Source organism: Esox lucius, chromosome 21 (assembly GCF_011004845.1).
Source record: "Esox lucius isolate fEsoLuc1 chromosome 21, fEsoLuc1.pri, whole genome shotgun sequence".
In the NCBI taxonomy this organism is placed as follows: Eukaryota; Metazoa; Chordata; class Actinopteri; order Esociformes; family Esocidae; genus Esox; species Esox lucius.
In genome coordinates, this window is record NC_047589.1 from 20,540,939 (window position 1) to 20,563,891 (window position 22,953).

At 40.4% G+C, this 22,953-nt stretch overlaps 2 protein-coding genes across 3 annotated transcripts in view; one reads left to right on the forward strand and one right to left on the reverse strand.

Annotated features, from left to right (window-relative positions):
• vopp1 (VOPP1 WW domain binding protein) overlaps positions 1 to 13,101 on the forward strand; it is a 46,942-nt gene extending 33,841 nt beyond the window's left edge. The window contains exons 4-6 of one of the 2 annotated variants that reach the window (XR_828647.4): positions 4,920 to 5,053; positions 8,795 to 9,076; positions 9,896 to 13,101. Coding sequence is in view for 1 of the 2 variants with exons in the window: in XM_010885700.4 (XP_010884002.1) it covers positions 4,920 to 5,053; positions 8,795 to 8,985 (325 nt within the window). In the remaining variant the exon portion in view is untranslated. Of the gene's footprint in view, positions 1 to 4,919; positions 5,054 to 8,794 lie in introns of both variants that reach the window. The other variant, XM_010885700.4, reaches the window with a different exon arrangement.
• Positions 13,102 to 13,959: 858 nt separating this feature from the next.
• Positions 13,960 to 22,953, reverse strand: part of lancl2 (LanC lantibiotic synthetase component C-like 2 (bacterial)) — a 38,539-nt gene continuing 29,545 nt past the window's right edge. Inside the window, exons 7-10 of the mRNA XM_010885701.3 lie at positions 21,075 to 21,257; positions 19,305 to 19,481; positions 18,433 to 18,505; positions 13,960 to 16,522 (exon numbers count right to left, since the gene is read on the reverse strand). Coding sequence (XP_010884003.2) covers positions 16,446 to 16,522; positions 18,433 to 18,505; positions 19,305 to 19,481; positions 21,075 to 21,257 — 510 coding nt within the window. The 3' untranslated portion in view covers positions 13,960 to 16,445. The remainder of the gene's footprint in view (positions 16,523 to 18,432; positions 18,506 to 19,304; positions 19,482 to 21,074; positions 21,258 to 22,953) is intronic.

A 22,953-nucleotide genomic window follows, 5' to 3' on the forward strand; every position in this document is an offset into this window, starting at 1 on the left:
AATTCGACATTGGCTCTATTTTTAAAAAGGCTCGGGAACAAATTACTTTGTGGGTCTCAACTAAAGTTTGGCATTAGGCCCATTGTTTAAATTCAAAGTAACCTGTTTTATTTTTATTTTTTTAAATAGACTAGCCTTAGCCTTGACTCTAGAAGGTAGCCGCTTCCAGTGTTCCAAAGCTTTCTTAACATGTTGTGGTTGTTGCTAAACTAAACATAATTAATGACACAGACTTGTCTCTAGGGATTGGTATTCAGCGGGTTCATTGGGTCAGGTAGGCTAATCAATACTCTGATTGGTCCTAGCAACCCGGTCTTTGCTCAAATCCAGCAAACATTATGTCTATGATTCCTGTAAGTCAGGGCTGCCCAACCCAGTTCCTGGAGCTCTACTGTCCTGTAGGTTTTCTCTTCAACCCCATTTGTGACTAACCTGATTAAGCTTTACATCCAGCTAATTATTAGAATCAGGTGTGCTGAATTAGAGTTGGAGAGAACCTACAGGACAGTAGATCTTTAGGAACATGTTTGGGCAACCCTGCTGTAAATGATGTATCACAGTGTTTCCTGAAATGGCCCATTACATGGGATAGCATCCGTTTGTGTTGAGCAATGTAGTAGACGAATCATCCTGAGTTGTATTTAAACTCTTGAGTCAATGGGGTGTTAATGTGGTGAGGTGAAGAGCTTCTGTCAGATAATTATGACTGAACATAAGGACCCTGTAAAATAAATGCAGCGCATGGCAGCTGGAGTGTATGGATTTGCCTCCATGATGATTCATAAAATGCAGTTATATTATGACCATTCTGATTGGTCCCAAAATCTGAGAGATTGGGCTAGATTACTTTTATTATTGTTGTTTCTGTAAGTGGTTAGATTTATAGGTGAAGAAAATAATTTCCCATAGCACAGATTTTTTCCAGAATAGATTTAGTAGTTAATACAGGCTGGGACTAAGTTTGTTGGTTTATGCATTTTAACATTTTCTCTACTGCAGAAGCTGGAGGTTTGTACTCTGCCCCCCCATGTCTCAATGATTTGCCATGCTTTTGGATTATACATGGAGCTATGGCTACCAACAGGCATCTGGCACTCCTGGATGTCCATTTTGTGCCAAGTCTGAAACACTCATCTGCTTTTACAATGTTTAAGCTGGTAACCACCTTGTTTTCCATTAAAGGGGAGTTTTTCTCTTCCCAGCTATTAATATTTGAAGCGAAATTTTGTTTTAGGGGGATTGGCGTGGCAGTGGCATTTTGTGTCAGGCAACCAAAGTAGTTACTTGGAAGACACAGACGAAATGCATTAAGCCAGGAGTCTGGATGTGGTGGGCATGTTTGAGAGCATGCCGGAAGCCAGACTGAGGATTGATTATGCCTATTACAAGCTGTTTGGAAACCTGAGGCTATTCATCAGCACAGGGCCTTCAGGGGGCATTGTGCTCAGTTAGGGAGATTTGGATTCCTGCATTACATGAATTGCATTACACACCTGTTTCAAAAGGATAAAGTGTTTGTAATAACGTGCACATAGTTTTAAGTATGAATGACAGGATATTCTGCGCTGGTTACTCTTAGTTTAGGACAAGGTAACATTCCAATTTGGTTTTTGGTTGATTCATTTCAGTGCGTTAAATTGTTCCTTTTGTATTCTCATGATTAGTTTGGGTCTAATGGCATTGCCCTCCTGGGGTTCTGTGCAGTTGGTCTGTGTTTGTGAACAGAGAACCAATAGTACTGTAGCTGACTGAGGATAATGTTCTCCAGGTTAATCTCTCGGTAGACAAGGGGTTTGCCGTGAAAGGTTTAGGATCTAGAATCGTATTCGAATCCCTATTAGGTACCTCCAAATGGAGCGGCTACTTTTCCTGGGCTCCACACAGAACATATAAAACTACATATCTTAACATACAAATATGGTAAGACATTTAACATAAGAGTACAACACAAAGAATACAGATGGTACAACTGTCCATTAAATTCCAATCTGGCATTAGACTAAACCCTGAAATAACCGGTTTAAATAGATCCAATAGGGAGAAACCCCAGACAGAAGCACCAATCGCTTTTCTGTAGGTGGCATTTGCACCATTATTTTAGTCTTACTAAGATTCAAAATAAAGGCCGAAGTCCAACACAATTTACAGTAAATCAAGCTACTCCTCTTGGCTTTCCTCCAAACAGTAGACATTGTATTTCCAAATCCAGTATTATGTGGTCTTCCACCCCCTAGCCTCTTAAACCAATCCTTGAATGGCCAGACTGGATTGGAGGTATAGCCTTGTGAGACTAACCACCCCCCCCAAACAAGCTATTTCTTCCCTGAAATTAACAAAGCGTGATAACTTTTGTTTTGGTTAGTTTATTTATTAATGAGGGTGTTTATATATGGTATGTAATGTGTTATTTTGGTAAGAAGCCAGTTTGACATTGCCCAAGATATTGTTTTTCCTGAGGAAATGTTGATGATACTGCAAATGATTTTCCCAAGATTGCTGTTTACAAAGAATCTTGGTAGTTATTGAGGTCATATTTGTCTCCACTTTTGGGGATTGGGGTGTTCAGCAAAGTGGATGCTGTTAAAGAGTTTAGCAATTGCTCATTTGAATTTGTGTTCTGTGAATTTTATCATCTCATTTAGTATATCAGCAACACCACAGGCCTTTATGGTTTGGATTTTGGCCAATGTGATTAAAGACGCCTGTGCGTTCTTCTGCCTGTCACTCACTCTCTCTTACTATCCCACACTCTCACACATTTTCATTACCTGCTGCTCGCTCTCTCCTCTCTAGAAGTATTGTAGGGCCTCTAGGTTACCATCTCTCTTCTTGAATAAATATTTCAATTTGATATTTTATTCATAAATTAACACATGGCTATCACTGTCCCGCTACAAACAGTAATTTTTTTATAATGTGTAAAATGTTACATTTAATTACGAAAACACTGGAGACAGGTAGCCTAGAGGGCAATACCTAAAAAAAGAGAGAATTATAGTTTTTTTTCAGTCTTTGAGGCATCATAACTAGGTAGCTAGTAATAAGCTTGCTCTCTCTCATTCTCTCCATGGTAATTCGTTTTTGTCTCAAACGGGGGGAAATAATCTCGGTAGATTGCATGATTGTACATCCATCTGATGTTAGAAGACAATTTGCAAAGGTAGATAAGAAATGTTCATGACCTGATGCTGTCAGACATTTCTAACTTTGCCAGCATGTTAAGTAGAACTCTCCTGTTAGTTGCATGCAGTTTTACAATGTTATGTAATTTATTTTGGGATTTATGATCATTTCAAACTATAAGTTGTAGGTAGCACATGAGGCACTATCAGATTGACCAAAAATACAGATCATTTTATTATAACATGTTGTGGGAATTAACTTATTATAGGAAATGAATAGATACAATCCATATTCATTACAAACAACTGTAGATATTTGTTATATTATGAAAAATATAGTGAAAATAACAAAATTTAGGAAAATAGGGCGTCTTGGAGACCATAACCCTAACATTGTTTTACAAAATTAACTAAAACTATGTTAAACTTTGTTTTCTCTAAATTAGGTTTAATGTTTGGTGCAGAATTTGTTATTATACACAATGTAAAGTGTGAATGAAAGTTCCCTTTTTAGTTGTTTTGTCCGATAATCATCCGTTTACATCCCAATAGGGCCTCTTTGAGACCTCTCTAAATTCAACCCTAACTCTATTTCACAAAATGATCTAAAACAATATCTTAACTCTCTTTTTCCAGGTGTATATTGATAGATGATTTAGAACATTCTATGACATAGTATGAGAAGTGTAATTGTAAACAACATAATTTTAATGTCAGATAATCATACCGTTTCAACCCAATAGGGCCTCTAGGAGACCTCTCTTAACCCACACCATAAATGTCCCTAAATGCACAAAGCAGACAATGCAGCAAAAACAACAATAGGTAACATTTCCAAACTGGTAACCTATTTACTAGACACTTGTATCTACAAGACATTACAGTATGAGTCAATATATATATAATACTGTGGAATTTTGATTTTATTGATCCTGCAAAAAAAAACTTGAAATTGTTCAATTCATTCATATTGAACAACCCCTGACCTCTGTGAAAAATATGAAAGCTTAACAGTTGAGACTGGTGCTTTGGATATGTCAACAGTGGGGTCAGAGGTCAGAGGTCGTTCCATAAGGATGAATTGAATGCTTTGCTGGTAAATTTAACTAAAGAATTCCTCCTTAATATTGTCTGATCTGGTTCCAACCTATAGATATTAGTGTGATGTTGCTGGATTTTATACTCCCATATAACAAATTTGTAGATTTGTCACATTATCTTGGGTATTGAACAGGTTAAAGGTAAGGTACTTTTGCCATTACTTCCATATGTTGCCAATTGTTGTTTTTGCAGCATTGCCAGTTTTTTCTAGTCAGGGTTATTTATGGTAATGGCCCTATTGGAATGACAAGACATGGTTCTAACAGCAATGAAGGTATGTTTTTGTCCTCTCCACTTCAAATACCATCTCATAGAATGTTCTAAAATATCTATTAACATCAATTTAATTTTGTGAATTAGGGTTAGGTCAATGAGTTTTTGTTTAATTGTATTACAGATTTTTGGTTTTAATGGTTTGTAGTTTACAGGGCATCATTACAAATAAACTGGAGAGATATGTAATCTTACAAGGAATAATTTTTGGTCATATGTGTATTTTATATATAAAGCTGTAATGGCCCATTGACATGAATGTCCAGAGTGCAAAGAGGCCCTATAAATATTGAAGTAGCCGAGATGCCCTACCGAGTAGCCAAAATGCCCTGTTGGTAGCCAAGACACCCTGTTTCAGGTAGCCAAGATGCCGTTACAGATCTCTCTCTCTCGATGTTTTTTTCTTTCTTTTTTTCTTTTTAGGCTAATGCTGATGATGGGGGTGTTGTTCTGCTGTGGAGCGGGCTTCTTCATCCGGAGGCGCATGTACCTCTCATCCCTCAGTGACGAGCCTGCCTTCAATGTCTCCTTCACCCGGCAGACTGCATCCACACCTGGTCAGTGGTCTCACACACACCACTGTCCACAATTAGGGCTGCGCAATCTCTACAAAATATTGAATCCCGTTATTTTATTAGCCAAATGTTGCAGTTCCGGTAAATTAATTGAGATTTTCAAACACTTGGGTTTAAGAACCTCACTTCAAAAATGTTATCTTAGAAATCATAACCATAATAATGAGGTAACTGAATTAAGTTAGAATGTTGAAGTGCTTTTGAAACATTGTAACACTTGCTACTGATTCTAAGGTAAAGCCTTTGTCTGAAACATTGCAGTCGTATCTACTTGTACAATGATGGCATTTGCTATGTTGGCACAGTTGCCAGTGGAATGCAAACATTCTCATTTTTCTCCTGTATCAAATGTATTTGCAGACACTGACCATATAGCTCTTAATAACCATGCTGTTGTGTATGTGAGACAATATCTCGGTGACACTCTGCTAAAAGCTACATTTTGTTTAATCCCAACAAGCCCTTTGTAAGTGTAACTACCCAACAGTCGGGAAGGGCAAAACAGCCACTTTGGCCTAAGGAAATGTGTTTGTTGGTGAAGAATTAAGGCCAGACATGGGGGGCATCGATGGCCATGCCACCAGGGAATTCAGTGTGCCTGTGTTTTGTTTAATATCAATTTCAATTCACTTTTTTTTTTTTACATGCTAATTAAACAAAAGGAGTTGACTAATAATGAAATGCTTACTAATGTGCATTATTCCAACAATGCATTGTTAAAAAGTGTATAGGAGAAAGACAAAAATATAAAATACAAATATAAACAATCGAAAAGGTTTGTTTAAATAAAATGTTTTTGTTTGTGGGATATACTGAAAATTGTTTAATGTGGTATTGAACACAACATATTTTGAACACTTAGAGAACGATTATCAGGGAACGGCTGTCTTATCTCATGCAAACAGGTTTCATATAGATCAGTACATTGCTGAAGGAGACCCAATAACAGGTTATTTTGATACAAAGTGCCAATTACCTGACTGTGTTATCTGCTGTGACAGCTTTACCGGCCTTCACTCTGCCACAGGAGATAAGATACCCAGGTGTCTGTGTGATTGTGCATCTGTGTGCTCGTGTCTGTGTGTGTAAAGCATTCATTTACTCAAACCTAATTATGTTCATTCCAGGTTTAGGGAGACACAATTGCTACTGTTAGAATTGTATGCAATTGTATACACAGATCCACACGCTGGTGGGTCTAGGGGGCGGGCCACCGGGGCACTTGCCCCAGCTGAAATCTGATTGGCCGCTTGAGTACCCCTCCTGTCACTGCAAAATAGATAATGTTGTTTCCAATTTCAAATGAAGACATTGCTTAACAATATGTAATGTAACCCCACTGTCTAGAGATCCCCAAATAAGAAACACACCAGGATTGCTGTTGCGTCGCAGTAATTAATTGTTCCCCTCTCCACATATTGCTGTGTGCAGGTCAGCCAACCACAAAAGCTATTACACCGAATTAAATATGTAGCAGAAGCCAGTCATGTTTAAGTGCTATTGCAATGGATTGTATTCCTGCTAAGACATAGACCAGGTTAATTAATGGAGATTGTTAACACTGACCTGATTTGTCAGTGCAGCAGGCTTAAGCTTCGCCTCACTGCTGAGAAGGTATTGGGGACAATGATTATTTACATAGCTAATGTCACTGTTTCTGAGTCTTAGCTAGCCAGTTCATATTTTACTGTATGCATATTCCAGGACATTTTTTGATAGCTGTGAAATTTTGATTAATGTAAATGTTTATTCCCTAGCCTCTGGATATGGTTTTGGCGCTGGTTAAACATGGCCAGAGAAGCTCTGATCATCTCATAATAACTGTGATAACTAAGGCCAGTGAAACTCAAGGTCACAGTAACTGTTGTTGTGTGAATCATGCACAAATGGTGAGTTAACTAGGAGTGATTTCTATTTGGGCCAGGTTCTTTTCAGACATTTCAGAATCAAAAAGATATGGTGCTGGGGGATATGAGGAATGCCCTTTCTAACTTTTCTCAGTCTCCTCCAGTTTTACATTTTAGGAAGAGATGAGGTCCTGGTCCACACCTCCAGAGTACCTGGTTTGGGGGGCCCGTTGCTGTCCTTGTCCACCTGGTCATACTTTTGACCTAGTCTAGAATCAAATAGACTCTGGATTTAGCCCAGAGAAATGTATTTATTATTCCAATTGGACTCTTAATATCTCACCCGGCACAGCCAGAAGAGGACTGGTCACCCCTCTGAGCCTGGGTCCTCTCTAGGTTTCTTCCTAAAATTCGGCCTTCTTAGGGAGTTTTTCCTAGCCACTGAAATCCAACACTACTGTTGTTTGCTCCTTGGGGTTTAAGGCCGGGTGTCTCTGTAAAGCACTTTGTGACAACTGCTGTTGTAAAATGGGCTTTATAAATACATTTGATTGATGGTCTAGACCACAGGTGTCGAACCGGTTCCACAAAGGGCAGAGTGTCTGCAGGTTTTTGGTTTTTCCTATAAATTGGTTCCTAGTTCATACCTACACAACCAGGTGAGGGCAGAAACTAACCAATCAGTGACCTAATTAACCAATCAAGTACAAGGAGAGAGCAAAAACCTGCAGACACTCGGCCCTCCGTGGAACCGGTTTGACACCTGTGGTCTAGACATTTCAGAATCAAAAAGGGGTCTAACCTCACCTCAATATATTTCCTAGAAAACTGTTGGGAACAGAAGGTCATTTATTGGTTGATGGTACAGAGACAAAGTAGTACTCAATAACTAAAAACGATGTTTCTTGTTACGCATGCAGTCACCATTCCCTTCCCAATGTTCCTGCTACTACCGTACCTTTGCATCCAAGTCAGGGTACTGTAACTGGAAAAGCCTTGTCTAGCTTTAGAGAACATATCAAATCGGTGATTCTGGAAATAGCTTTACCTTAGTGCTGCTTTCGATACTGTTGATCATGTCATCCTCCTGGATCACCTCCAGCAAGAGGTCGGTTTCCAGGGTGTTGCCCTACAGTGGTTAAAGTCTTATTTGAAAGATAGAACCTTTTCTGTTACAATTGGAAATATTTCCTCTTCTTCGGCAGTGATCACATGTGGAGTACCTCAAGGTTCGATCCTGGGGCCAATTTTATTCTCCTTATATATGCTCCCTTTGAGCTCCATTTTCCGTAAACATTATATACCATATCACTGTTATGCTGATGATACACAGCTGTACTTACTGCTAAAACCAGGTCATACCAATTCCTTGAAGTCCCTTTTTGTCAGCCTTAAAGATACTAAGTGCTGGATGGCTAAAAACATTCTCCCATTTAATGAAAGTAAGATGGAAGTTAAACTAATTGGCACCCCCTAATCATTTAAGGAACTGTCTACAAATGTGCACCCCCTTGCAAGAAATCTAGGTGTTATCTTTGATTCAGCTTTAAAATGTGACAAATGAATTCTGTTGTCGAAGGTAGTTTTTTAATCTGAGGACTATTGCAAACCTCAAATTCCTCTCTCTTAAGGACTTGTAGATTGTTATACATTCCCTTATATTGTGTCGAATTGATTATTTCTGTTAAATTTGATGTTATTTTAATGGACAAAAAAATTGCTTTTCTTTTGAAAGCAAGGACATTTCTAAGCCATCCCAAACTTTTGAACGGTAGTGTACATAGAGAGACAGACAAATGTATATTTGTACTTGTTATACATAGAAAGAAACACGGAAAAAGAGATGAATGCCAGTCTGTCTGTCTTCCCTGTGCAGTATCCCAGCAACCTGGACCTGGGAGCTACAGTGACCACAACGGCCTGATGACATCACCAATCACTCCCACCTATCCTCTCCAGGCTGGGCCAGCCCATAATACGATGAGCTCCTACCCTCCGCCACCCTCGTATTGTAACCATCCTCCCCCGTCTTATGAGCAGTTATTCCGGACACCAGAGAAGAAGTAAAAGTGCCGGGTCGCAGCATCGGCGGCAACATTGGCGTCCCCTCCGCTTCCTTCGCCTTTCACAGTGACGTCACCTGGCAGGCCAAGGGCAGGTGGGTTCAGCCACGACACGTCTGTCCGTCTAACTGGCTGTCGCACCTTCAGTCAGCCTAAGCTCTCACCCCACATCCCAGGTGAGATGAGACAGACCACCAGCTACACCTTGGGAGCTATGCTGCAGATCCCGCCTCTCCGGACACAGGCGGAATCTGTCTCGTTATCACCATGGTTATGATTTCACCATCACTCATCCCTTTTTTCGCTTGCTTGTCCGTGTTATTTTTCCACACAACTATCCACCTTGCCTTCTGGATGGGCCTGGTCTTGCTCTGGCCTGTGACTAAATAACACTGTAAATGTCACAGGCACTAAAACTGAGTGATGTCTGTGGAGAATGCTTACCTAAGATCAGCACATTTGCAGGTCTATTACCGTGGATTTTACATTAGGGTAGAGAAAGACTAATCCATGACTGGAGCAGGAGAGCAATTCCTTTCTTAAATGAACAGGAAGAGTGCCTGTAAATTGGAGTTTAAAGCCATAGGAGACACGAGGCATGTAAATGGCTTTATGGTTCAAAGACTGCTCTATTAGGAGGCCCACTAGTATACACTCGTTGCACTTTTCTCAGTAGTCACCTCTCTTCTCCTGAATCTTGGGTTGGCCAGACATTCTGAGAAATTTAAAATAGACTATAAACACTCCTGGATGTCTGTCTGGTCATGCTGCACAAATTGTGCCTGTCACTGTGAGAGGGAAGGAAGCAGATTTATCAGACCTATTATGTTCATCGGAGAGCGTGGCCATCTGAAAAGCCCAGTTGGTTTGCAGCGTTTTTATTCATATTACGGATGTGTGTGGTTGTGTTCCAGCTGTGCCGACTGCAGCGATTCATCCATCTGGATCGGGTGGCCTCAACCTGGCAGGGAATCAAATCAACCAGCCATGTGAGACCATGTCATTTCCATTGACATGTTCAGTCAGTGACTACATGAGTGGCAGCAATTACTGTAAAGGAAAATCATTCCAGACTGTAGATTGTTAGAGACCATTGAGGACAGCGTTGATCAAGCCTTGTCACCGAGTTCCATTATGATTTCAAAATATGTAACAGCAAATAAACAAAATTGTTCTTCTGGTCCATTCTCAACCCCCCACCCCCACTGTCAGACCGCACACATGCAGTTGGGACAGGCTGAAGCGCAGCTTCCCTTGATAGAGGCAATTTTATGGAGTTATGGGTCTTGCTCCAGGGAAATGACCTGAGAATGTAAACTCAGCAGACTTCCAGTTGATAGACCAATTCTGTTTTTTCCCTCTTGGCCGGGCCCAGGAATTGTCCCAGACACCTTTTGGCTACAATTTCAACTCCTTAGCCATGTTCTACCTACCCACCCCATTACAGATCAAACCAAACTCCTTTCTACGCAGTCAGATGTGGTGACTAATGCCCACTGGTCTCTGAGAAATGGACTACACTTTTTGAGATGAGCATGAAATAGAATGAACATTTACTTAAATATAGATATGTTACATGTACACACGAACACACAATGCCATTTTGTTGAGCAGGTCTATGATATTGCATATGGGCAGCTTTCCTGACTAACTTCAGTGAAACTTAGACTTCTTATTTGTGTGTCAGTAGACTGAGTAGTGGTGTTTACAAATACCAAATGCACTCCTTCAGTTTCATCTTTAGACACACTTCACTCTCAGTTTACCATATAAATGTCACCTCATTGGTTGACGAAGCCCTAAACAAAGGACTGACCTTTTTGGTGAAAGTCCCATGACATGTTCTTCTGATCAAGCCACCAACCCTCCAGTAACACAATCAATACCCAAAGATTGAGGTACCGCTACAGAGTATATTATGGGATGGGATATGTATCCAGTTGGCCATCCAAGGTTATCCCATTAGACCCGAATATATTTCCAGAACGCTGCTGTACATTACTGACAATTCTCAAAATGGCTCATTTTCCTGACACATTTCAAACAGACATAGCACAAAAACGAAGAACAAATGACAAGTTTACCTTGTTTTAAAGAGCACAGTCTATTTGACACCACATGGAAATTGGACTAGGCCATTTCATTTTTCTCCCATTGTGTACACAAATAACTATTTACACTCACAATATATCAGGAATGAAGGTTCCTCTCTGATGTACTCCCCCTCTTTCTACACCTGTCCCTCTGCATCCACCTCACTCCTCTTCCTTTCCCTCGCAATCTGCTTCCTCCTGACCATCTGCAAGCAGCACACGTTTGCCGCCACACAACTTTAAGTAAACCAGATGGCTAGCTACAGAAAGCAGCCAGGGTCGTTTCTATTATTAACAGAAACAACAACAAACATTTAACTAGTTTGCTCACTACATAAAATTGTTTTAATGATGATATTGAGTCAGCAATCAATCGAGGTCCACAGCTAATCTGATTAAAAAGGAACCTTAAGACATCTTAAAACGTACGTCTTTTTATATAAAAGTGAAAGTTATGTGCACATCATTCCGATCAACTGAAAATGTAGTGAGCAAAGCTCAACATTGTGCCTGCGGACAATTAGCTAGCTAGGGCAAGTAGCAGGGATAGTTTCAATATGACTTGATAGCGGAAGAATCAAGTGAAAGCTACCAACTAGTTAGTAGAATATACAGCGAGCTAACCACTGCAACTTTTTTGTTACAAGCAAACAAAACGTATGTAAGCGGTATACACCGCTACGTAAGTTGGAGGCCAAGCTCGGGCCCCACCCACCCACCGCGGACCTGGATGGACCCCCAATAGTTACGAGACAGAATACTTGCTTGGCTCAAACTTCACAGCTGATGTGCTCCCCTTTCAAGTGATCACAACAGGATTTTATTGTCATCTTAAAGTTATTACCAAAGTTTCACATAAAATATGGACAACACAAAACATATCTGCTGTTGATTTGTTACTCGCCACAACGTCACTAATGTTTTTTAAAGAGCATGGACGTTTCCAACTCTATCACCAAACATTAGAAACAGTCCTATTCTAACGTGAAATTGATTTATGAAATGAACAGCGATCTCACCGGTTTATGGTGTATTGTTAATAACTTAACATACAGTTAACAGGTTTTTAATAAGTACATTTTGTAATATTTACACAAGTAGCCAACCATTTGTGGCACTAAATTAAAGGAATGGTATCAACGGCCGCTATGGACCACTCTTCATTAAAGATCCAACTGTCCAATCTAACTATAGCCTAGAATTAAAATATTCCTCCATTGGAGATATTTGTGTAGACTGACGGCAAGCTGTGTCCATGGATACTTTTAGACCGGTTACGACGATTCAGTGACTTTCTGTATGCCCGTCGGAAGTGCGCATGTGCCACGAATCCTGCAATCTGCCAGCGGGAGCATGTGATTTCTCATGCACAGCATTTTGCTTCTTGCTACCACAATCCAGTTTCTTGCTTCCAAAAAGCTGGTGTTTGCCAAGTTTGTGATCTCGGCGATTCTACATCCATTTTATTTTGATGCGGCAACAACAAATATTTTGTTGTTTGAAATGTGTAGAAGTAGTATACAAATATATTTTTGTTCACCATCAATGTACTAGCATAGATAGAAAATTGCACACTTGAGACAGTCACATAAGGTCACTGAATTAGCTTTTACACTGGAACCAATGTTGTAGACCCAGGGCTCAATTCACCAAACCCGTATTTGGGTATTTACAGACTTTGTTTTTCCTAATGGAGAAATTAACTCAACCAATGGTCTTTTGTACAGTAAAAATGCTTTCACTTTTAGAAGTATGTGGCATCGTATGAATATTGTAAATAAAGATACTCCGTAAATAATACTGCGATGGGCTTGGTTGAATCCCAGGCCTAGGTTAATATTTGATGTTGTGCATTCATTTGGCTAATATATAATAATTTTGAACTATGCAACTGAGAGGTGGTTTAACATGTAATTTGTATAGCTAGGACTTGCTTTCACTGTTGTACCAGTACATTTTTGCGCTGTTAAGTTACTATAGAAAATCTGTCCATGAGATATGGTTAATAATAAAGTTCTCTTCTCAAACTGTGTTTTTTTTTTTATATATTATCTCAAGTTGTTAATCTCATGCCACTGTTGTGAGAATGTTATTTATTAATTGAAATGACATTCCAACAAAACTAGATCATAAAATTGCTTCTGTTTTCTTTTTGTATCTCAAGTGAAACTGAGAACTGAGCTCTCCTGAATTTTTAGAGACAATGTAGTTAATTATCACTGTGGATTGTATATCTCCAACTCTGAAACATCACAGAATGTTCAGGCGACAACGTTTTTACATTGAATATATACTGTAAGTGAAGGCAATTGCAGTTCTAATGTGGAAGCGAAAGGTAGGCAGTAGTGACACTTGTAACATTCACACTTTTATATAAAGTACATAAAGTAAAAACCTTGTCATTGTAAACCTACCAACATGAAAAATTGCTCTTTATGTTCTGCCTGATACAGGCTGTTATCCATTCTAGATCAAACAGTGATGGGAAAGTTAGGCCGGCTGTCGCATAAATTCTATTATGATTATGGCAATTTTGAAAGGCGGCAAATCTAGTTAAATGGGCATTATGGAGAAAGCAATTTAGGCTTCATAACATCTGAAACCAGGCCATATCAAATAAACACTTCAGAAAATGTAATTAACACATAGGGACTTTTTACAGTTACATGCAGATATACTGACACTATAAAATGTAAAACCATTGTGTTCTGTAGCAAGGCCAAGGCCCACTCAGATAACCAGCAGAAATGTACCTTGTATGAATCTGACTTCCTGAGCTGGAGATATTAAGTCTAATGATATTTCTAAGGGATAATTTGTACCAACATCAAAATATACAGATTCTGAGAAAATTTACAAAGCAGAGAAATTGAACCTCACTAGTATTTTATTGAACTGTTAATTAACCAGGTGTTTATTGACAACCAATTTACATTTTCAATGGCAACCTGGTCAAAGGCATTCACTTGCAAGAGAATACATGGAACAACAATGTAAAAAATAAATTAAAAAAAGATGCTATTCAACAAACACTAAAAAGAGACATAACAGCAACAGCTAGACACATACAGACCGGTTCGTGGGATTCAGCAGATGTACTTACTGGAGAGCAGCTTATTTATTATACATTTAAAGGAGGGAGTTGTCACGAAAGGGTCAAGCTTAAAGAATTGCTCAGTTTCAGTCATGAAATGAATGACACCCAAAGAAAGTGAAGGCTTTCGGCGTCAGAGTGAATAATCTACTGGAGTGAGGTTCACTGTCAGAACTGCAGATGTTGAGAACAACTGGTAGATGGGGCATTTACAAGGCACTTGTAAATAAGTTGCTAAATTTGGTGAGTAAATAAGTTGAGTTTGGCGTTGTGCATGTAGGGACATCCAGTTAACTAGTGTTAATGTCATTGATGAAGGGGCTCAGGGTGGTTAGTGATCAAGGTGGCGTATGTAAAGTGGATAGCAGTGTGGCAAATTACCTCTAATTTGTTAAGAAGCTTAATAAAGGCAAGCTTATTGACTACATTGTCATTATGTAGGAGTAGAAGCATTTCATATGCTTAAAACCCTGTCTACACACCAAAACTCTGTCAAATTTATGGATTTCGTTTTTCTCAAAAGTAGATTCCGTTTAACCACTCCAAGGGACATGTCAGAACTCTATGGACTTAACCATGAGGATCAGGCATTCTGGTGCTGAGTTACTGGGACTAAGGTGTCAACTGTACATGCAGTCCATGGAGAAATGGATTGGTAATTGATATAGACCATCATTCACTGATTATTTTACCAGGTAATTATAGCTAAGAACATATTTCCTGCAGCAACCTGTGAGCAATAGCTGTTAACTCAGGGACAGAACAAATGTTTAGTTTTTTTTACCTTGTAAAAATTGAATTTGATCAAGCTACTTTTTATTCACTGGGCCTCTGAATACATGTAAGTGTAAATAACAATTACATAAATACATTTGTGAATCAGCCACATCCATCATGACAACTCATAGAACATTTTCAGAATGTCGACACACACACAGCGAATATGCTAAATTGAAAATATAAAACATTTAAAATATGCTCCATATAAAAAAAAAAATATGCTTACTGTATTGAAATATGAATCCTTTCATATTTTCAAAAACACCTGGAGGAGCCTGGACATTCATATTGGATTAAGTGTTTTTCTCCTGACCAGTATTGGAGTGTGTCTGGATATCATAGAATAGTACATCACCTCATAAAATCTTCATGTGTGTCGATGAGCACTGCACCTCTGGTCATCCTGTTTGGCTGCCTGTACATAATACCGCATAAAAAATAATATGAGCAACATAACGGTCCCAGAAAGTTAGATTTGTACAGTATCAAGAAGTTCTGAGCCCCATTTGCAATATTTACACAGTATTGTTTTCCCCAATGGTTACATTTCCTACAAGACTGGTCCAGGGATGGGGTACTGTATACAAATTACAATCAGTGTGACCCCACTAACAGGTATGCAGAATTACACCCATGTTAGTACAGGGAAAATATTGTCTGTTTTAAAAGAATCAGAGCCTGAGTATGGAGATTTACGATTGTTGAGATGCACCCCAATAAGAATTTGAAGATGCTCCCATTTTAAAAATGATCAACCAACGGTTCCCCACTGAAGCCAACCGTGCTCGAAATTGCTTTGGATTTTGAAGCAATCAGTCCAGGTGAGAATGCAGTTTAAGACATTGTATTGTAGTCAGTCAGTCAGGGCTGAAACCCAGTTCATTGTACAACATCAATCACGTTACACTGCCTGAAGAGGAAGCAATATGCACCGTAAAAGGTCAATGCGGTATTTAACACACAAACAACTCTTGACCACAGTGAAACAAAACGAACCAAACACAGACATTACAATGAGAACAACCACACCACTTTACTGTTACAGACAATGATGGAAATGCACTAGCGGGCACATTCCAAGCCCACACACTTTTGCATCCCCATGCAAAGACAACAACGACAGAGTATCGGGGGGGCTGGGGGGGGGGGCGTAAGAATCACAAAGGAAGGAAGTTGAGGATAAACTGGACAGGCATGCAGGGGCAAAGACCCACAAATCAACAAAACAGTGTTTGCTTTCCACTCAGAACAGAACCCAACATTGTAGCACAGAATTCAGGCTAACATTCACTCGCGGAGACAGATAAAGCGTTTACAGAGTTAAAGGCTGAGGGCATCTTTTTTTCCCCCACTCTTCATCTGTTTCTGAACGACAGCGGAAAAGGAAAACATCCTGTTCATGTGCTGCGGATTCAAAGTCCAAACCATCATCCAACAGCCCTGCACATCTCCCAACGTTCCACAATGTTCAGATTGGGAGGGGGACGAGGTCGCAGTTCAAAGTTCAAATGCCGGGAAGCAGGAAGTCTCTGGCTGAGTCAGTTCTGACAGGTAGTGGATTGCCCCAGCCATACCTGGATGTGGGAGAAGTAACAGGGTATTGATAGCAGCGAATGCTGAATTATATGCTGAATGATTTACAATATCAATAACATAAATCCATAACATAAAAATACTGTACAGTGAAAATCTATATACATTTTTGCAAAAATCTAATTTCCTATAAAGCCTGACTAAATCTACTTGACATATTAAAAATATTTTATAGAACATTAAAATATAACTGTTAACACATATGTACTTCAAATATAACACAGAAGAATTAGCCAACCTAATTTAGGACAAAAAACGCTTTTTTACATGGACTTTGTCAAACAGGCCAAGAATGTGAGGTGAATTTTAAATTGACTGCTTTAAATGTTTAGGTATTGTGGTAGCAGCATCATGATAGGAGTATGCTTGTCACGGGCAGGGTCTGAGGCATTTTTTGAACCCTGGGGAACAATTGAATTTTCCTGCAGGACAATTGCAGTGTAAGGTTTAAACACACAAGATCAGAGTAAGATGAAGTATGCAAGTTGGAAACCATTACAAACCGAACTACGGACACAAAACAATCAACACTGGTCCACTGATTACCAAGAACATTAAACTGCTGTAAGGTATTTGACCAACCTTTTTTTTTTTAACAATAAAAGACTTATACAGACCAGATGAGGAAATTACAGGAAAGGAGTGTGTGTGTTTATACATGTGTTGCCTTGCTTGAGAGAGAGAGGAAGGGGGTCAAGACCAACCAATCACAACCCACAAGTCTACTCTGGAGTGGGCAGCAACCGGTTGCCATGGTGACACGGAGGTAAGGCGCCAGGCGACCTGCTTCAATTGGCTGCACACAACAACACAGAACAGGGCAGACCCCGTGTGGCAAACCCCCTCCATCAAGTCCAGCGCAATGGTATTACCACTCTATTACCAGATTAATATTATGGAACAATAAAGATGTTAAATATAACCCCTTTTATTGACCCAGTCATTGAGGAATGAAGTGCCACCTATTTGAGAGCTGGAAAATAGAGCGACATAAAAAAAAAAGAAGAAACTCATTGACTGGTGGTCACACTCAATCTTTTGTTTTCCGGCCCAGGACTAAAGAAAAATGTCTGAGCATAAAGATGTTATTAATGGGTTAACAACAAAAGCTTGTACTCGCTTTCACGCAACAAAGAAAGTGAACTTGTTGAGATCTCTACAAAACACCTTTCTGGTTCTATTGCAAGGGGCCTCCAACAGTGGGTTGTAGTGGAACACTGAATTAAGCCATTTCCCCATCATACAATCTAAAGTTCTTGGGGCATCTAGATTCTTAGAAAAAATTGCTGATAAACTTATTTTTAAATCGTTCCGATCTTTGATTTTCACATGGAACAGTATTCAGACTTGTCTTCAATAAGAGGACCACACTCTTAGTTCAGTCATACTGGCAAAACAGGCATCCTCAAATGAATCTCATTACCTGAGACAGACACAGTCCTCTCTACACTTGCATCTCCTGGTTTTACCACTATGAAGAGATGAGTCATTCTCAATCAATGTGCTTCCGTGGCCCTCTGATATGTTTCCTCCATTGTCTCACAGCCTCAAATCTCTCCAACACTGAACAACCTCGTAGACAGACAGTACCCCTCTATCGAAGTAGGAGTTCCCAGATCTCAGTGATTTTGTTATTGTCACCACTTCGATTTTTCCATTACAGCCATTAAATGCCAACTGTAATTTTGGACAGATGGAATTGTGTTGGTGTTGACAAAACCCTTTTCACAATCGGCCTTGTTTAAGACTGGTCAGACATTTATTTTTGCAAATTAAGTCAGCATTTTCTCTGAAATAACCGAGAGGTTATTACCTTGATTGAATGGAACGGAGACTAAACATCTCACAAAGTCTGAGGACGAATATTAAAATGGTTTAGAAAAAGTTTTACCTTCAAACAGAGAATATGGTCTGTCTGGAATTCTGCAGCCATGTGTTCCATAGTCCAAACACCACTCAGCAAACTGGACAAAATGAACATGACAACCAGGACTAAAGATTAAACACAAAATACTACCTAGAATACTTAGACCAGTTGAAGCGACTTACATTTTGAGCTATGTCATTTTGAGCTATGTCAATTTAAACTGAATCTGAAGTGGTGCGGAGGTAACTGGACACATGAATGAATAGCATGAAGTGAACTATGGAATACTAAAGAAATGATATAGATACGAAAAATTTGACTTGAAATCAAATGACCCTAAGACAGTGACTTGCAGATACACAGGTTAATGAGACAGAGCTCGGTATACAGGCCAGTGTTAATGAGACAGAGCTCGGTATACAGGCCAGTGTTAATAAGACAGCGCGCGGTATACAGGCCAGTGTTAATGAGACAGCGCGCGGTATACAGGCCAGTGTTAATGAGACAGCGCGCGGTATACAGGCCAGTGTTAATGAGACAGCGCGCGGTATACAGGCCAGTGTTAATAAGACAGCGCGCGGTATACAGGCCAGTGTTAATAAGACAGCGCGCGGTATACAGGCCAGTGTTAATAAGACAGCGTGCGGTATGCAGGCCAGTGTTAATAAGACAGCGCGCGGTATACAGGCCAGTGTTAATAAGACAGCGCGCGGTATGCAGGCCAGTGTTAATAAGACAGCGCGCGGTATGCAGGCCAGTGTTAATAAGACAGCGCGCGGTATACAGGCCAGTGTTAATAAGACAGCGCGCGGTATGCAGGCCAGTGTTAATAAGACAGCGCGCGGTATACAGGCCAGTGTTAATAAGACAGCGCGCGGTATACAGGCCAGTGTTACCTTGCATGCGCGGTAAAGGTACTTCCTCTCCTGGGTCAGCTGGTACAGGCTAAGGAAGGAGTATGCATTTCCCGCCGTGCCGTGACAGATACCGTAACCTTTCCTAAGCAGGCCTCTCTGCCAGATCACCTCCCCACATTCAACCGCATCCTTCAGGTACTTCTCTTCCTTAAACACCTACAGCAAGAAAGAAAGACAGAAAAGAGAGGGGGTGGGGGGGTGTGAGCGATAGAAGAAGGAATGCTGGATACGACATTAGTCATTAGTCAAATCCTAACTTCTCACATACATGTCGGGTTGAAGGGGATTTGAGGACTGGAAACAATGACATGACTGAACAGCAGCTTCATCCTCTCTGCTATGTCTAAGGGAGAAGTTCCTTCATGTTTAAATGACCTTAAATCACACTCAAGCTGGAATGGCCAAAGATACATTTCATTCATTGATAACGTATTCTATAATGTAGCATCAAAGCGTTTTACAGAGCCAATCTAAAACCCCAAAGAGCCAAAGCAGAAGCCCAGTGGCCAGGAACAAAAATCCCTAGAATGTAGGGACAAAACACACTTTTTCATGAAGTGGGAAGCTAATGGACCAAAAAGAAACAAAAATGCACTGTGTGTGTGTGTGTTTATGCATGCACGCACACTTTTTCATGCCAGACAATGACTCTGTTTTTCACAGAGGAAGTGGTTACTCCCACATCTCTTCTGAACCTACACTGCACGCTAAATCAATGTGTGCATGTTCTCTATCCCCCTCCATTAGTACAAATAACGTGTGTGTTCAGGTCTGCTCTGCTAGTCCTAGCTAGGCCTGTGAGAGGCCTGCTGAGGACAGCAGAAAAACAGCACATTCATGTCACAACAAGACCTCCTGAAATTGACTGTGGTATTAGTACATTGGCCCAGTACGTCAAAGCCTGGATGGAGTGCTTGATTAAATTCAGTCGCTAATCAAAATCTGACACCACGGGGCCCGTATTTATAAAGGGGTCTTCGACAAGGAGTGCTGAGCTGTATAATTCTATGCATTATGATTGTCCAAAAGGCTAAACTGGTCCTAGATCAGCACTTTTACTCGGATGTTTTGTCAATAGCGTCCCAGGTCCTACAGTACGCTTGACATCCACTAGATGTCCCTGTAGGTTGTGTTTTTCAGCAGTGAGGAGCGCCAAACCGCAGGAGCATCGAGATGTAGCCAGAGCAATTTATTTACCTACCTCTGGATAGAAGTTTAAATACAGTCGGTTCTTATAAACCAGGGGGTTTGAAAGCTGAATGCTGATTAGCTGATAGCCATTGTATATGAGACGATACAACACAGGTATGACATCCCTATCACAACCCTTTTTACTGCACTGTGGGCAGGCCCTCCACGTGTATCAGAGTGCAAGATGCCTCAGCTCTTAGCCATGGTATACTGGCAATATTAAAACCCCAGAGACCCCTTCTTCTTATAAACAGGTTAACAATGCAATTAAGCTCACCTCATAACTTACTGCTTCCATATAGTGTGAGTGTGTGTGTGTGTGTGTGTGTGTGTGTGTGTGTGTGAGTATATAAAAGATTTATATGTCACCACGTCTGTCCCTGTCCTGTCTGTATAGGAGAACAGCTCAGTGCTATGATATGACGGGACAGTAGTTAGAGACACGGTGATGGGGCCCACAGAAAACTAATGGGGCCTACAGTTCAGAATGAGAAACTCTAAACATGAGTCCAAACGTGTCAGTGGCGGCGTGGGCGGGCGTGGCGGTGTATCCCTCACCTTGTGTGCCATGATCAGCATGTGCACGACCCCGGGCGCCCCGTGGCACCAGTGCACCAGGCGGTCCGTCTCGTTGCTTAGCGACGACGGATAGTTCCCCGATCTGAACTTTTTATGGCGGACGTAGTCGACGCTGGGCCGCACCAACTCGGAAAGGACCTCTGGGTTCACCTTGGCACTAGGCTGGGGGGGGGGGGGGGGGGAGACAAAATCTACAGTGTAGCCACATAAACGTCGTAGGAATATTAGAGAAATAATAAAAAATAAAATACATCATCAAAAGCCAGGACCTCGAAGAGGATCTCAAGAAATAAAATCCACTACTGTAACGGAGTGTCAACGGAATATCATCCACATCACACAAACTGGGAAGACAAAATGAAAACACATCACATGTCAAAACAATAGACGTCCACTGTCCCTTTACATGCAGTCGAGCCGGGATTACAAATGCAAGACATAGTGGGCAAAGGAAAGCCTGCAAAAGTCTGCCAGTTATACTATGAACTCAGTATCCTAAATAGTCAAACAAAACTAAGACACATTCTTCAAAACTGAACAGAATACCCAGCCACGACTTTCACTACCCCAAGTCACATTTAGCTGTGGTGAATATGCATGTGTGGTTTTTACTTCACACAGAGAGCGGAATTAGCTGTATTAGAGACAGTGTCAGGGAGAATTCAGGAGGAGGCCAATCTGACGAGACCCCGCTGAGAAACATGGCCGACTGGTGAGAACACTGCTGTTAGGCAATACTGAAGCCAGAGGAGGAGGAGCAGAGACTCAAAGAGAAAGACTGTTAGAAAATATCAGGAAGAAATAGATGAGGACATGAGGAGGAAGTAGAAGTTAAGAGAAGACTGCTGTTGGAGAATGTTATATGGATTGAGGGAGAAGAGGCAGGACAGGAAAAAGAGGGAGAAGGAGACATCATACGAAAGAGGAGGAGAAAAACTATGAGGGACCAGGCGACGGGAGAGGAGGCGGTGGAGGGGGTAGTTGGGGGTAGCCCCCTAATCCCAAACGATCAACTGTTGCATACTTCAACAGCCCTGAGAGTCCTGAGACCCATCATATTATCATTTATACTAATATTATTACCAGTAGTAGTAATAACAGCAATAACAGCATAGCAGCAATAACCGTAATAATAGCATGACAGTATAACAGTAATAATAGCATAACAGTAATAATAGTATAACAGTAAAAGCAGTAGCAGTATGAGTCTCAAGACCCTGCTGTTCTCAACAACCCATCTCCCAAACTCCCAGTATCACACATCAGGGAGCAGCTCAGTCCCATCATATACAGGTCTGATAAAGGAAGTTGGTTTTACTGTAATCCTATAGGTCAACTTCTCTTTGTTGCAATCTGGTTATGGAGAGGTACAGCCTCTCTCTCTCAATTCCAATGTAATTACATTTGTAAAAGTTTTATTGGCATGGGAAACATTTGTTTACATTCCCAAAGCAAGTGCAAAATAAGAACACTATAATAAATAACAACAGTGAAAACAAATATAAAGTAAACACATCTCAGTCTGTCTCCCTTCCTCATTTTGGCTCCTCTTCCCTTTTCCTCTCCACCTGCCTCTGTTAAATAACGCTTTGTTGATGTTTGTACTAATGTGTAATTGAATCCTATCCTTGTTTTATGTACTCATTCATTTTGCAATGTCATGTAAATCAATTTGGCTACAATTAAACTGCCCGACCAAGTATTGTTAGTTAACTCATTGAATAATAATGCTTACTTGAAGATTTCGATGCATGCTTGGAGGCAGATGACTTTTTAATAGTTTGTGTTCAATAATTCACATTGTCAGATACAATTACATAGGAGGTATAAGCTACACATACACACAAATACATATACC